Source organism: Lepisosteus oculatus, chromosome 5 (assembly GCF_040954835.1).
Source record: "Lepisosteus oculatus isolate fLepOcu1 chromosome 5, fLepOcu1.hap2, whole genome shotgun sequence".
NCBI lineage: Eukaryota > Metazoa > Chordata > Actinopteri > Semionotiformes > Lepisosteidae > Lepisosteus > Lepisosteus oculatus.
The window spans coordinates 33,165,408-33,182,433 of NC_090700.1; the positions used below are offsets into that span (position 1 = coordinate 33,165,408).

The 17,026-nt window shown below is 37.6% G+C and overlaps 1 protein-coding gene across 1 annotated transcript in view; it reads left to right on the forward strand.

Moving 5' to 3' along the window:
* Positions 1-17,026, forward strand: part of tspan2a (tetraspanin 2a) — a 45,488-nt gene that overhangs the window by 11,985 nt on the left and 16,477 nt on the right. The window contains exon 2 of the mRNA XM_006628382.3: positions 8,363-8,465. Coding sequence (XP_006628445.2) covers positions 8,363-8,465 — 103 coding nt within the window. The remainder of the gene's footprint in view (positions 1-8,362; positions 8,466-17,026) is intronic.

Below are 17,026 nucleotides of genomic sequence, written 5' to 3' on the forward strand. Positions count from 1 at the left end.
AAGCTTCCTGCTGCGTATCTGTGCCATCGCATTTTGTACCACATGGACACCATAGGACTGCCCCTCACCCCCTCATGGCACTTGTTTGTCCTCTCCTGCCATCCCATGGGGCTATGAACAGACATATTTGTGCTTCAGGCAGAGTATTTGATTTCATTCCCTCTTTGTTCTGCTGTCTGCATTAATCCCCTGGTCCCTGCGTAGAGTCTGCGTCGTATAAGAAGTAAATACTGTAGTTGCAAATCACACTTTATTATGTACTGGGTTTGTTGGAACTTATTTTTTTTTAAAAAACAATGGATTTTTATTGTCTGCTGATTGGTATTTATTTTTCATTTATCGCTAACCACAATGTTTCAGCATTCCAACAGCAGCTGGTTTTCAGATTTCCAAGGAGAAACAGACTTTGTAGATGAGATTTATCTTTGAGTTAGACTTAAAATCGGCCTGTGAAGTCTTGCTTGCAGTGATTTATCTAACTGTTTAAAGTTCTTTGTGGTATTCTGTGTCAATTGTCCGTCAGTGAAGAAAACAAGATAAAACTCTTTAAGAAACCCGAGTCCTTCAGTGCAACAATACTTGTCTGTGTGTTGTGGGACATTCACCACAGGAGCAGGAAAAGTTTCAGTGTTAGTACTACCCCTTGATATGTGATTACTTCTGCTGTTAACACTTTGTAAGAGGAAATTAGTTGCTGCAGCTGTTAAAGCAAGTCAGCTTTTATTTGTCTTAACATACAGTTTGATAAAAACTAAAATAACATATCCCACCAACAACTCAAATACCTTCCACACTGTGGTTAAGCAGTAATATCGTAGTGCTGCATATGTGCAATATCTACAACATGTACTGTACAGTATATGTCCTACTTCAAATGCAAACCAAATAGTGCTCTGCAGGTTTAGGTCAGATTGTGCTGCGGAGCTGTGATGGCTTTCTTTGGTTGGTTGCTCCTTTCTTCCTCCATCTGAAATTCTATACTGGCAGGAGAACTATTTTTTTGAGGTGTGGGGAAACAATGGGAAAAACAGAAACCTGACAGTCTGTGAAAAGAAGGATTTTTTTTTTCTTTATGAAAGGCTCATAAAACTCCTGCTTGTTTCCTGTTTCCCACTGTAAAACCCATAATCGTCAGACCCGGCTTCCTCTGCACCGGGTTTTGCAGTTTTCTTCAGAAGCCACCCACCCATGACAGAGCTATAACTTACCCATTCAACAGCCCATACAGCAGATGAGCATTGTTGGAGGAAAAGGGTGTGACAGTAATGATGGATGATAAGAAACAGGCTGGTGATTATTTTTTGCAGAATATTTCCTTCACTATCTTGTTTCTGTCTTCCTGAAAGATTGTTTTGGTATAATATTTTTCCAGTGTAGCTGTATTTTTTCAGTCAGCATTTCCTGTTTTTTTTCTACAAAAGAGATCTTTATTTGTCAGATGTGATTTATAAGAACTCAAAATACATCATACATTTTGTAAGTTTTTGGTAAATAGAAACAAGATATCTGGCTTTAGTTATGCTGCATTCAGATTGTCACCTCCTCTATACTATATACAGTACAGTACCTCCTAATATGTAATAAAATTCGCCTCTTAGAGCCTCAGTGAAAAGCAGTATTGTACCACCCTGAAACTAAAAAAAAAACCAAAAGGGTTTAGTATTTTTTTAGTTTTTTAGTTTTGGTCATTGGAAAAAACATTTTGGTTTCAGGCAGAGACTTCTGAGTGAAACTCATATTGCCTTATGTTTTATAAATAATGCATTGTCGAATAGAAACCCTCAATAAATGTAAAACTCAATCTGGTGGCAAAAGGTATTTTTTTCCATGAATGTAATGGAATAAATAAGGTAATAAAAAACCCACAAACTACTTAAGAACCATTGTAATTACCATGAGTGTTCTGGGTTGCTTATTACTAGTTTTATTGCTATACAAGGCTATATTTCTTTCATGAAATCAAAGGCATATAAAGTGATTTATTGGACATTCAACATATTTTATGATTAAAGTACTCCATTACGTAAACAATGAACTTCTTTACCGTAGTTCAAATCACATCAGAAGGGGCATTTGGGCTATCTGACTTGTTTGTTGCGATTAACCAATTGATCTTAGTGTTTCATCTAGGATCATCTACAGCAACATGCTTGCTTGTTCCAAACCCTAGAACTCTTTGGTGAAAGAACTACCTCTTGTTCTAAATTTGTTCCAAAAATAAAGTTTAATGCTCTTCCATGAAGTCTGGACTGTGTCCTCTGGTTCATGTTTCACTGTTGATTCTTAAGAAGTCCATTGGTTTGACGAAGAGCGTTTGAGAGTTTTGAATACTTGAATTAGGTTCTCTTGCAGATTTCTCTGTTCAAAACGAAAATAGTTCAGTTCTTTTAGTCAGAAAATTTCTTTAAGCCCATTTATTCTTTTAATTTTTTTTTCTTTAAGGATCTGTTTTCTTTAGAGTGATGCTAGAGCAGTAATATCTTTTATTCAGCCATTTGTTTGGTTTTTAGTAGCTAATCGATCCAAGTTTAATTATACTTAATTATGCAAATACAGTAGTTATGCTATTTGTTTGCCTTTTTATTACTTTCACACATTATCCTAAGGAGGGAAATGTGCCATCTTAAATAGCTTTTTAAGCTCACTTTCCCTTATCATCCATGATCTTGACTATATTACTGCTAATAATTATATCTAGACCATTGCCATAATTAATAAACTCAAAAGCTCCTATTTGGTTCCTGGGGTACACCACTAATCGCATCATACTAATTTTAAATATTCACCCCTTATCTTTTGCTGTCTACTAAACAGATCTCAGTGCAAATACCTTTATTACTTTGGATGCCTACTGAACTGAAGCTTCAAGTTAAGTTCATTTTCATGTGGAACTTTATATTTCACTAACAGTCTCAATCCCTCAATCCCAAAGCATTTTTGTGATTATTCCAATGTGTAAAAGAAATCATTTTAAAAAATCAAAGACAAAAGTTAACCATGTAAATGACATTTTTTGTTATAAAAAGTCTTATTAAACTTTGTTTTTGTAAGTTTTGATTTCATGCAGATCACTAATAAGTGAAACTTTATCAAAGACCTTTCAGATTGAGACCATAAACTCACTGCTGTTTAAATTCATTACTGCTGTTACTTGTTGAAAGAACTCAGAGCACGTTTTGTAATGCACATGCACGTCTAACACACTTTTCTCCTGGATTCTTATTACCATATAGATAAAACATTGAAAGTAATTATGGGTAATCCACTAGTATAATATTAACTGTTGCTGCTGTTGTTTCCATAACCCTAAATGTAATAGAATTAATTAATTGGTTTGGTTTTGATTTCCTTTTTATGAGCATTACATGAGTTATTTTCCTTTTTTTTTTCCTATTTTAGGATGTTTTGGGCATCTATTAGATGTTTGTTAAAGGCCAAAGAATACATCAGTTTATTTTTAAAATAACAATATGAATATTGTTATTTACAATATAATAACAATATCCATATTTTATTTAAACTATACTAACAATATCAATATTGTTATTGATAATATAATAACAAAAAACATATTATTATTTACAGTATATATAAAGAAATTGTTCATATTCTCACCTCATCACCTGGAGATTGACTCATCTTAACTATTGCCGGTACCTGTAATACTGCTGCTTCTTCTATGATGCTTTTTATTTCTACTGAATGAGAGATTTCCCTTGACAGGAAAGAGAGACGTAATTCTTGGTAAATTAAACTTTTGAAAATGAGATAATAAATAACATCTGAGTTGGGGAGGGTCATCGTTGGTGGTGCTGTGTTTAGTGTGGGCGGTTTCTGAATGTACTGAGAAAAATTCCAGTAGTGAACTACAGGTGCAGAGCCTCTCCTGTCTCATCCCCTCTGGACCTGAACAGTACAAATCACAGGAGGTCAATACCTTAGCAAGCGGATCTGTTTCATGGATTTATTCTGCCTGAGGAAATAAACAAAACAACACTGCTTAATCTGCTTACTGGTCATATGTGACTATACATACTGTATAAAACCTACATTGGTCCATTAAGGCTCTTTTCATAGCAATAATAGCTTTAGTCTCCTTGAAGGCATACTGTATTTAGGGATAATTTAGAGCTGAATAATAACATGGAGCACTCGGAACTGGGACTGGTGTCTATAAATAAACTTTTCTGTACCACAGAATACTTGGTCCTACCCTCAGTAGTCATTCAACTAGCAGAAATCATACTGGACAACAGATGTTGACAAACCACAAAATGCTGAACTACAGAGATTCAGTCTGCAATTGATTATGAAAAGCTGTGTTTACTTGTTTTTTGGACAATTAGAAATGACTTGCAGAAAGTGGTTCATTGGGTTTCAAATAAACTATTAAAATAGTTTACAGAAGTTCACAACCGAGACTTTGTACTTCCTTGAAAATGTGCTCTTTGACAAGGTTTATGGTCTCTTACGATAAGCCTTTTATTTAACTATGTTAATAGGGGGTTATCCTGATAGAGCCTGTTGCAAAAATGTTCAAGCTGGCCTTCTAAAATAATCCAGCCTTCCCCACTACCCTGCAAAACCCTATCTGAAGTCATTTCTCACTGTAAGAAATAGCTGAAAATCACAAATTAGTTCCTTTAAATTCATTTTCTGATCTTTAATAATAATAATAATAATAATTAATAATTGCTTACACTTATATAGCGCTTTTCTGGACACTCCACTCAAAGCGCTTTACAGGTAATGGGGTCTCCCCTCCACCACCACCAATGTGCAGCATCCACCTGGATGATGCGACGGCAGCCATAATCCGCCAGAACGCTCACCACACATCAGCTATCAGTGGGGAGGAGAGCAGAGTAATGAAGCCAATTCATAGAATTTTGTCTCTACAAAAAGTAAAGATAGTTCATGTGTTTGCAAAACATATTGCCCTATAAATAACAGAAACCTGTGTAAGCTACACTTTCACACATATTACTGTTTCCCTTTGCTTTTTTCACAGGAGCACATCACTTGTCTTGTATGTACAGAACCTGAATCATTCAAAGGCGCTTCTTAAGGAATCTGTGTGATGTCTATGTGCCTGTGGCACAGAGCATTGCCTACTGAATAGCTCTTTAATTTACAGGTCCACGGTGAAAGAAGGCACTGATCACTGATATCTTTGTCTGGAGAGATGTTCATTGCTGCTGTCGTCCTTTTACAAGCGGTGTGATCAAAGACAATGAGCCCTTGTTTTGGAGAAAGAAACAGGCAGAGATATTGTTTTTTAGAATGCTAAGCAGCAGGGCAAAATAAAGCATGAAATAAGAGACAGTGTCAGGGGGGAGTGATGTCAGGGAAAGTGACATAATGGATTTTGTAGCAGTGTGAATATTATAACCCTTCAGTTTGAGAACTTGATGCTTGTGGTACTGGTACGGCCTGCTACTGAGGGCTGGAAGGCAGGACAAACTCAAGAAGCGACAGGAGTAATGACAATTGACACAAACAACTGATTCCTTGGCTCTGGAATGTTATTGACGGAGGCTGAGAAGTGTGCTGAATAATCCCACATTTCTCTTACGGCGTGAAATATCATTACCTGCCTTATGAAATGTTAACAAAGCCTCCTTTAAATCCAAACATATTAAGAAATAAATTGTGAAGTGGCCCCTGGATCATTGGGCAGAAAACTGGGGACATGACTAGAGACATCATCAAGCCTGTTTTTGTGGGCTCACAATACATCAGCATTTATAGGATTTACAGTTACAGTAGCACCCATTGATATGTACTGTATGGTACCTGTGAACAAGTGCTTTATAAAATGAAATAGTTGTCTGCACAGTATAAAATTCATTATTTGGCAGATTTTTGTTTGACCGATCTGTCACTGTGACAGATAAGGCTCCATTAATGCTATGACACACACATGTAGAGCACTAATACACTGTGTGACTGCAGTTTTGCTATCAGGATCTATTTTTTATCCATGCAGGAGACTGCCTCCTCTCCATGTAGCTCCCAGCTTCCTCATTTGAATTGCTTTTCTTATTAAAAGAGGGGCTGCCAGGATGTGAAAGGAACATGTTCTCCCTTTTAGATTTCCAGAAATTCTTCTGAATGATGGAAACCTTGGCTAATAAATAGCCCAAAGCAAAAACAGATCTCCCAGCTGCGGGTTTGACAAAAAAACAAACAAACAAACAAACAAGAATGGATATACTGTATTGTGTTAATGGTTTTTCAAACAGAAACCATGAAATGTCGAAGAAAAAACTGCAGATAAAGGGATCAATCAATAAATAATACAAGTACCCTGGAACTGGCAAGTCCTACACAGCTTTCAGGTCTGATCTTGTGAGGACTCGGGTGTCCGCTTTTTGATGAGATAGTGTTGTTGGAATATTTGAAGACTTTCTTACACCCTGGGGAAAAAAACAAAACATGTTCTCGCACAAAGAAGTGGTTTCCATCTGCATTTTTAATGTGCTGTGCTTCCTGTCTTGAGTTGTATTATTAATTTTTTGGGGTTTCAGAGTAGGTTCCATCTATTACCTGTTAGATGGTTTTACGGTAATAGGGGCATGAAGGAGTCTACGCAAGCAGTGTAAAACTGACTCTCTGGGGCTCTGGGGGTGCTTTGTGGCACCTAGTTCTTCAATTCTTAAATTATACTTCTGGGAACCAAAATAGCAGTCAGTTGCTAAACAAGGTGTGTTTGGTTAAGTGGACGGGACCTGCTACAAAATGGGACTAGGATCCACCAACCTCCTTAGGAAAAGCTATCATAAAGAATCTAGTTACTTGTTGAAGGAAGTCACTGTTGTGTGTCATTGTTTTGTTAACTTCTACGTTGCGTGGAGTTAAATGTTTAGCCTTTCTCAAGCAGATATTTCTGGCTTTATGTATGACTGTAGCTCCAAGATTGAGTTTGATATTTCTGGATTTTGGTTTCCTTGTTTTGCAGTTCAACATTTTACTCATCATTTACTCATCAGCTTTTTATTATTTTTTTGTTTGGTATTAAATAAAGCCTTGATTTAAATAAAAGAAAGACTCTGACATATTGCAGTATTTCCTGAGGTTCGTAGTGGTTTGGCATTCTGATTAACACAATCCATGAAGTTATGAAGGAATAATATAACATCTGAATATTTCACATCTGTGATGTTGTGTTAAAAATAAGTGTGTATTATTTTTAACACATGCCAAGTGCCAAGAATCAACACTACCATTAGCAGTTTAGCACAAAAATGTAAAATACAATTTTTATAAAATTGTGTGGTATAAGACTGCCAACAAATTTATAAAAAATGTATTTTAAATATATTTTTTTGTAATTTTATACAATATATTTAAAAAAATAATTTCATAAGAATAAAAATAATTGTATGCTTTTTTGTAATTTTATTTTAAAAAGTATGGGGGTATTGAAAAATCTTGTTCTCATCTGTCAGTCCCGAAAAGTGTATTTGAATAAAAGACATGCATGTATCAGAGTTTTGTACAAACAAGTTTAATAAGTTCAGTTCATGGATGAGTCATATACTGTAAATAAAAAACATGTAATTCAGTGGAATGCAGGTTATGTGGTTGTTTTGTTGGAGCATAAACAGATGAACAATGGGTGTTTTGGTAGGTGGGATGTGTTAGAGTGTGACTAAAAAAAATAAATATTTGTTTGCATATTACAATTAGAAAAAACATGTCTCCAGTGGTAACATAAAGGCCCCCTTCCACTGTATCTGCATGGATGCTCTCCATCAATGTCTTCTCACTGATTCCACATACTGAACTCCACATGCATAGAGAGTTTGTTATTCATTGATATTTGTAATTAATATTAATATAAATCAAGAGTTTAAATAGAAGAAAAAGTTAAGTTTTTTCTATTATAATATTGTGTACACTTTTGGTAAAGTGAAGAGTGGCCACTGACCAGGTACAGTATATTTCCAGGCTTAAAGGAAGGTCACATGGTAACATGTTAAAATGGCATGGATCTCTTTAGTCTCAAGCAGAAAAGACTGAGGTCTTGATTTCAGAATCCTCAAAGACATTGCTGATGTCAGTCCAATGGCTGAAAAAATGAACCAGTGAGCACTGAAGCGGAGATAAAGGGAAAGTATTGATAAGAATTGGAGGCACTTTTTATACAAAGGATTATGAGAGTCTGGAAGAAGCCTTATCCAGCCATGTTGTTAAAGATAATACTCTGATTTTATTTATGAAATGGCTAGATGATCAGGATGAACTGATTATAGGAATTAAGAAACAAGCTGGATAGACCGAATATGTAACATTATCATTTGTAACCTTTCTTATTTAATGATTGTCTCTCTGATTGCTTTCTGTCTCTGTTACACAGCTGTCAGGCTCCTTGGTGTTAGCAATTGGATTGTGGCTGCGGTTTGACTCTAACACCACTTCTATTTTTGAATTGGAGAACTCCCCTTACAGCTACTATGTTGGTAAGTTATGGCACCTTCTGGGTAAAGGCTTCTGTGCCTTTTACAACCACATGGCAGACATGGGGAAGAGGACCGATGGGGGGAAAACAGTTAATTTAATGAGCAGGTTAAACTTCAATGTTTTCCTTTAAAATGTCAAAACTCAAAATGAAGAAGAAAATGCTGATTGCTCCTGTAATCCTGGTGATTAAAGAGAAGGGTATCCATCAACAGGTGCTATATCCCTGCCCACAAGGACTAAAGCCTTGTACAAATGCCACCAAATGTTGACCAAATGTTGGTCAGATTGTGATGCCCTGTTACCACCCAATCTTTTTTTGATGATGTAGGGGTTACCAAGCAACCCAAGAATTTTAGTGACTATTTTTCTCGTTCAGAAAACCAGGGTAACAGGAGTAGCTCAATGCTCCCTCTCATTTAAAAGGGTAGCTATCACCCAGTGAAATGGTAATATATGCAGTATCAGTGCTGTCTCATAGTGGGCCTGGCAGAAAATTGTGGTACAATTGTAACCATAACCCAAATGCCTAGGACCACATCTGGCTGGCAGAACCTTGAATAAGGTATTTGGGGGGCTAGCTAGCCACAGTGCAAATGTCAGAGTACATGAAAAGTGACCCACATTGTGACTGTGCCTCTGATGCATCACAAGCCCTGCTAGAGGACAATGGCCTACATGGCCTACAATGGCCAGAGTGGAAAAGGTGCCATTTTGACAGGACCTGGTACTACACTCTAGATCTGTAACAGCCAAACTGTAAGTCAGTAAGTGAGTTGCCTGAGTACGATCTATATACTGTAACTGCTCAAGACACTAACAGGGCATAGCGTGTTCAGATGCTGGTTCTCGTCTGAGGTTAAGGGATGTGGTGGAGGAATACCATTAATGACACCTTTTGATTTACATGAAGTCCAGGAAGGACACTGTGTTATGGAGTAATTTAGTAGTAATCTAGTGATTGAGATTCCAGTCTCGCTTCTAGATAAATGAACAACGGTGCCCTGCACTGAGAGAATGTGGAGTTCATTAATGCATTTTGCTGAAGCAGTAGCCAACAAAATCAAAGTTCAGAAATCTGCCAAGGTGACAGTGGTGCAGGAGTGAGGGAATCGACCATGAAATCAAGGTATCAAGTTGTTCTCTGTAGACACAAACAGCTAGCACCTTTAAGGAACATGGTAGCCAAAAATTAAGCCCCAAGGGATTCTGATACAACATGCCCCCCAGAGTGAGTACCGACGTTCCAGGAGAGACCGCAAGAGAGAGACTCCAGGATCACGGCAAACAATCGGTAGACTGGGTATTGACTACAGCTGCCTTGTAAAAGACGTTCTAGCACTCTGGACATCAACGTAACAGTAATGGCTAAAAGCCAGCAAACATACGCTCTGTCAAATAGCTGCCAGATTATGGTACTTGGGTGTCACTGCAACAGCAGATCTGTTTGAAGCAGGATATAGCCAAACTGCTGCAGTCCTGCGGGTCCTGGGAGGCCAATGAGCAGGACTACTATCCACTGTTTCCTGACCTACTCTAGGAAGTGTGGAAGGAAGGGTTGTAGAGGGATGGTGTAGAGCCAAAGTGCGGCTGATTATGCACAAGGGCGCAAATACTCAGTAGGCTGTCCGGATCACTTATTGACAATGAAAAAAGGCAATGTGTTGAGCATTGTCTTCATAGTGAACCATGATGTTAACCCTTCCAGACAGATTACCATCTAGAGTATCTGGATTGCCAAAACAAGGCTAGTGGTGAATGGGAGATTTGGCACCTGATCAACCTCCTGTCCTCCTACCATTAAATAGCAGCCAATGTGTTGTCACGTAAGGAGTGCATAACACAATACATGACTGCAGGTGCTGAGGTGCAAACGTCTCATTAACCTCAGCTCACCGTGCCGAAGAATGCATGGAAAGACCAAAGTGCACAGTGACACAGAAGGTTTAAATGGTGATCACAGAGTTGCAGTCATGCACAAAGTGCAGCTTGGTACAGCAACAGTCCAACAGCGGTGGGCAGTCATCACACACACAAACTGAAAGCCTGTTCCCTCCCTTCCTCCTGTTCCTAATAATTTTCCACTTTTTTGTTTCACTTGGAAGAAAAGGGCGGGAAGGGAAAAAGGGCAGTGAGTGCACCATGATAAGCAGAGAAAGAGGACCAACATCCCTCTTGGAATAAAAAAAAATAGAACATAAGGAAAATAAAGTTATAGTTCTCAAAAGCCTGTAGAAAAACACAGGCAAGTATAGGTAGTGGAAGGAGTGAAATGTATTCCTCAACCAAAGTCATACAAAATAATGCTCTTTCTTTATCAGGAGAAATAGAATTAAGGAGGGAGGATGAAAAATAAATTCCATGACCAAAAATGGCTTAAAGAACTGTAGGTGGTAAAAACACAGAAAAATGTGAACTATCCCTTAAACAATTAAAGGTAGCTTTGAAGTAAGATGTTGTGTTGCTATTTTTCTTTGTGTTCCTGGAAAAAGGAAAAAGCCAGCTTGCATCTGGACACACACACACACCCTTGAAGAGGTGGACAGAGTTACAGATAGCTGTGTTATTCAACCGTGTGAGGGAACCAGACTTTATTTGTAGTTTAACAAAGAGTATATCCTTTTGTGTTTCAGCTGAGGCGACATACAGGAGGTGGAAAATCTATATAACAGACAACAAATGAATTTTATAGCATACTAATGATGAAAACAGCATTTGCACAGCACAGTGAAAAAAAGTTGTGTGGTCTATTACTGGAATATGTTAAACGTCAAAAACAAAAACAGGTTAACTGACACTCTTTTAGAAATAAAAACAATGGGTTTAAATAATCCTTTGAGTTGGAGATTGTTAAATGTAACATACTCTAGCTTTTATAGCCAGACTGGAGGTTAAGTTCAATGACAGCTCCCATTTGAAGCTCATTTCTATTCAATGTGGGCCCCTATTCCCAACCACAGGCTTAGATTCATCTTTCTTGAAAGTAATCAAGAACTTCATTTACTCTTCCATATTAATCCAGTTTTAGAGCTTTTTAAAAATCTAAGTGGAAAATCCTCAAAGTTGGGTATTTTTAGTTACCACTTGGGAGCTTTTCCAAACATTGTACTATACATTCGTTCAGAGTAGAAAGCAGAAATTTCAGGAGAAAAAGCTGAGACAAAGTGTGCCTGTGCTGTCAGACTGACCTTTTTAGTGTCCCACTAGCAAAGTGTGAGTCTTGTCTTAGTGGGTGTTTACGCCTGGGTGTGTTGAAAAACAGGAAGCAAGGCTGTGGATATAAATACAGCAGGGAAACCAGAAATCGACATGTCTGCCGCACTGCCAACATAATCTTTGGTAAGATTTAGTAAGTTTCAGGCATGCTCAAGTCCTGTCAATACAAGGTTTCATACTACACTGTATTCCTTAATATAGAGATATTAGATGCTATCTAAATAATCTTTTATTGTCTTTTTGCATTCTGGGTGTTGTCTGTTCCCCCTAGTCTTGTGTCATCAGAAACTTTAAACAGTCACTGGTATCCTGATCTGTGTGATTTATATAGAAAAGAACAATAGTCAAAACATCAATCCCTGTGGAATCACACTTCTTAAGTACTCCAAGTTTGATGCAGTAAGGTAATAAAGAGATTAATGTTCCTGCCCTTCCCTTTTTATAGCAAAAAAGTGAGCTCATACAATGTTTTATTATTTGATAGTGATGTCAAAGTTAGGAAATGTTATTTAAATACTGTATATCGTTTGTTGATCTTGTAGCTTTTCCCTTCTGCTGGCCCTAGACTTTGGTAGCCTTTTTGTCTATGAAAATTTGGAAGAGTCAGGCGTGTTACTCAGCGAATTGGCATTTCTATCACGCAGAAAACTGAACGTTCAAAGCTGAGACTGAGTGAATTCCGGTATAGTAGCTGGAACATTGTAGCTGGAAACATTTAATTGGGCAGCACATCCTCTGTGGCCTTTTGTGTCAGGTCGAGAGAAAGACTTGGTATCTTTTCTATAAATATCCGTACTGCAACATGGTGCAATTATTTCACTTTCTTGTTTTTCACTTAACATTTGTAGCATTGTCCTGGGTTAAGAGAAATTTAACTTCTCTTTTGGGTAGCCTGGGCATAACAGTCACTTTCCATTACACACTTGACTCTGACTTTGTTGATCTTATCTCTCATGTATTTCATTTCTCCTGTCTCTCTATTGTAATGCATAAACTGTAGATGACATAATATGTCAATTTCTGTCTCTTCATATGACCACAAATGGCACTTTTGTCAGTTCAAACCACATGAAGACTGTGCATTAGTTTGGAGTTTATAACAGAAGTTTGGGAGAAAGGTTAGATCTTAGTCTTGCACACTTCCTCTGGCCTGGGTATACACTGTATTTGCACCCTGGACTTCCTGTCACTTCCTATTCACCCTTTCAGCAATACTCTAGCTCACTCCTCGCAAGAGTTAGGAGGGTTTGGGGTTTTATTCCTTTAGCTAGTTGAATCACACCAAATACTTTATACATATTTTGTCTCTCTATTCCAATCATTGTGATTTAACAAAACCACTTTAATTAATGAGGGTGTGTCAAACTCATGTGACATTTGTTTCCCTTCTTTTTAACAGGGGTTAGTCAGTCAGTCTAGGTATGCTGTTCCAATTGTGTCAGAAATAGCCTAATAAGACAATAAGAATACTGTAGTATCATCAAACCAGCACCAGGACTTTTAATTGTCTACATGAATGATGGCACTGAACCCTGCTTGATTAATATTATTCAGGAAACAGGAAGGAGATCTGTGGTTTCCAGTTTTTGATTGAGGGTGTGCAACTCAATTAAGAGCAGCGTGGCTACAGTGGTTTGTATAGTGGCTATCAAAAGTATTCACCCCCTTGGACATTTCCATTTTATATATAAAATACATTTAGGATATATGATAATTTTGTTTTCATTTTGACATTATAGCGTCAATATAGACATTATATGCATTGAAAATCCAAATTAAATACATTATGATTCCATATTATACCACAGTAAAATGTGACAAAGTTCAAGGGGAGTGAATACTTTGATAGCCACAGTAGATAGCACAATAACTAATAGAATAAATCACTTGGCTGGGAACATTGACCCAAGAGGATCAATTGGATTGGTTAGTTTAGAGGAATAATATCAAAACAAGTATCCTGCTTTTGTGTAAATGTCTACTGTTTGTATATTGTCTTGATGCACTGTTTGCACTTTGTGTTTTTACACTTGTTTTACAATCAAGAGACTTTCTGTAAGTAAGAATTCCATTGTACCAGTACATGTACCAGTTACTGTACATATGGTAATAAAGTTCAAGTTCAAGTTCATTTTCATATGTAGTGAAACATGCATTTCTAGGTAGTATTTTGGACATATTTCTCTCCAGAAGGAAAGACAGGCCATTCACACCTAATATTGTACAGCTTATCATGCATTAGACAATGATAAGATATCCTACTAGAATCCTACTCCGTTGAGCCCCTGAGCAAGGCCCTTAACCCCAGCTGCTCCAGGGGTGCCATATAAATGGCTGACCCTGCGCTTTGACCCCAAGCTTCTCTCTCCCTGTCTGTGTGCCTATGTGTCTCGTGGAGAACAAGTTGGGGTATGCGAAAAGACAAATGCCTAATGCAAGAAATTGTATATGGCTAATAAAGTGATCTTACCTTATCTTTAAAATACATTTTGAAATCTATTAAAAGTGTAAGCTTAACTCAGAGTGTGAAGTCTGGATCTCCAAATCAGACTGTTATGACCTGGAGAATACTGCGTTTGTCAGACAGAGTGAGGTCCCGATAAAGTCAAACAGGTTTAAGAGAGCTGGGAATGTGCTGGGCTGATTAGCAGAGCAGGGGATGAGCTGGGCAGGCAGGCAGAAGGTGAACGGAACAGGGCAAGCAGCCGGGCCGAGCAGGACAGGAAAATCATTGAGTGGCTGTGCAGTCCACCAACTCTGGTTGTTTGCTAAGGACATGTAGCAACTATGAGAGAGATAGGGATCCAGCTGGCCACCAGATTCTGTCTTGTGGTTATGGAGTCGATTGATTCAAGCAGAGTCCTAGTCTTACTCACAGGCTGGTTAGTGCAAGGAGCACTTCCATAAACAAGTAGAAAGCCAGACAGATAGAGCCTCTGACTGTGGACATGTTAGGGCTTAAGTACTGTAGTACCCTTGTAATTACTTGTTAAGTGGGGACAGGTGGCACAGACAGCCACTCCAATCGAGTTCTGACGCAATTGAGAAGTGTTTGGCTCGTGCGTGCGAACACAGCCTGTTGCTGTGGAAACCAGGGGCTGCTAGCTCTGGCTCTCCTGGATATAACACATACTAATTCAAATACAAAATAATTTAAATTAATTAAGGTAGTGTCTCCCTGTTTCTAAGGGCGTCCCTCAGGGTTTTACTCTGGTCCCTGCACTTTTTCCATCTATATTAACATAATTTCAGTTCATTTTTAATCCTATTTATACGCCAACAACATAACACATGTTATAATTGTCCAGATCCACTTCATGACCTATATTAACCAATTTAAATTTTCTTAATTTCAATAAAATTCAGTTGGGTTTCTGAGAACTAAATCTCCTGATAAACTTTGATAAACCTAACATTGTGCATATCAAAGCTGGAACAAGTCATGCTCTAGAAATATCTAGGTATTTGTCTTGATATGGCTTTAACAGATAAACTTTGATAAACCTAACAATGTGCATATCAAAGCTGGAACAAGTCATGCTCTAGAAATATCTAGGTATTTGTCTTGATATGGCTTTAACAAAACTGTACAGTACTGATAGATTTCAAACTCCAGTCAAGTTTAGACTTGGTTTCCTTTATCGCATCAAATCTTGTTTTATGCATTCCTCTAGGCATAGTCTGCTTCAGATTTCTGTGCTCAATATCTTGGACTACACTGATTTTTACAGAATGGCCTCAAAATCTGTTCTTGGGAAACTTGATGTCTTATACAATTCTAATATTCTGCTAGAAGATGTATCAATATCATCATTGTGAAATTCATTCTTTGATTACACCTCTCTTGTTTTATTTATTATACTAGTCAAATATGTCACTGATTAATAAACTGGTAGATTTGTGGATCTTTATTTGGAAAAACACTTTCCAGCATTAAAAATGTGTTGCACCATCCACCAATTTAAGATATAGTATTAAATCAAACATAACTTCCCCAGAGCAGCTACTATTTCAGTTTGCTACTGTGAGAGACTGGCAGAATGTGCAGAGCAAGATGAAAACTCCTGTGTTTTCCATTGTATAAATAAATCTTTTCTGCCCAACTCTTTTTTTTTATTGATCATACTTTCAGCTGTCTTATCTGGTTAAGTAAAGGATTATTTATTTAATCTTAAACGTTAACATCTTTCACAAGCTCTTGGAGGAAGTGATAAAGCATGTTAGTCAAGGCAGTGTAACTAGAAACCGAAAATGAATTTATGATGGGGCAGGAGTAAAGGTGAAAGATCGTCGGAGGCCCTGTCAAGTCAACATGATAAATATTGTCTGGGACTGGCAGAACCTGAGGCCGTAACAGACTGACAGCAGAAATTGCCCTTGCTGCACTTTGTTTACTTTCTATTTCTCTCTTTCTTGTCCTCGGAGGAAGGCTTCTCATGTTTCAAACTTCTGTGAAGAAATTGGGGAATGGAAAACTGACAGCATTCTTGATGCTTCTTAGTCAGTTACTACCAGTATTGTGAGCGGATTGTAACAAAGGGATAACTAGAATCCCTTTGTTAAAATGCATCCTAAGTTTTCAGTCCATTGCTCAAAAGGTTTCTGAAATGGAACAGCTAATGTTATAATGTTAGGTGACATTTTGCCAAGCAGGTGGATGTGTAAAGTTTCTCTGCAGCTAGTTTCTGCTATAGGGCATTTGTATTGACATGAGAACAAACTAGTGGTTTGCAGATAATTGGTCAAACCATCCATGAACAAAAGCAGTATACATACAGTAAGAGGCTGCATTTTGCCAAACACTTTAAGACCCTCTGCATCCAAGAAAATTATCACACTTGCTGGTTGTCAAGTGAATCAAGAAAATACAGACCAAGTGAAAATCAACAGCATTAAGTCTTGTTTTCTTCCCTCAGAAAGGAAGGACATTAGATAATACTAAAGCATATAACTTTATATCTTTAGACAAGATACCTCATAAAGGGTAGATTCTTAAATTAAAATGTCTTAATAAACCTAAAAAGCCTACCCCCTATATATGTCTGCACATGGATTGAGAACTGATGTTCAAAAAGGAAACAGTGCCATACAAGGATCACATGCTGAAGTTTGGTAGGTATAACAATGACAAGTTCATCTCACGCAGCTGTTCCTAAACACCATCATTACATAAATTACCTATACTGTATATTGAACACAAACACCTCCCTCAGCGTTCATCTCAAGCATTTCTCTTCAGCCCCTTCTCGATCTCCATCTTCTCCATCTCTTTGAATGGGATTTGAACCTTCTCATCCTACGGCCAGGAGGCTACCCATTAACCAAGCAGATTAAGCCAAATCTTTCC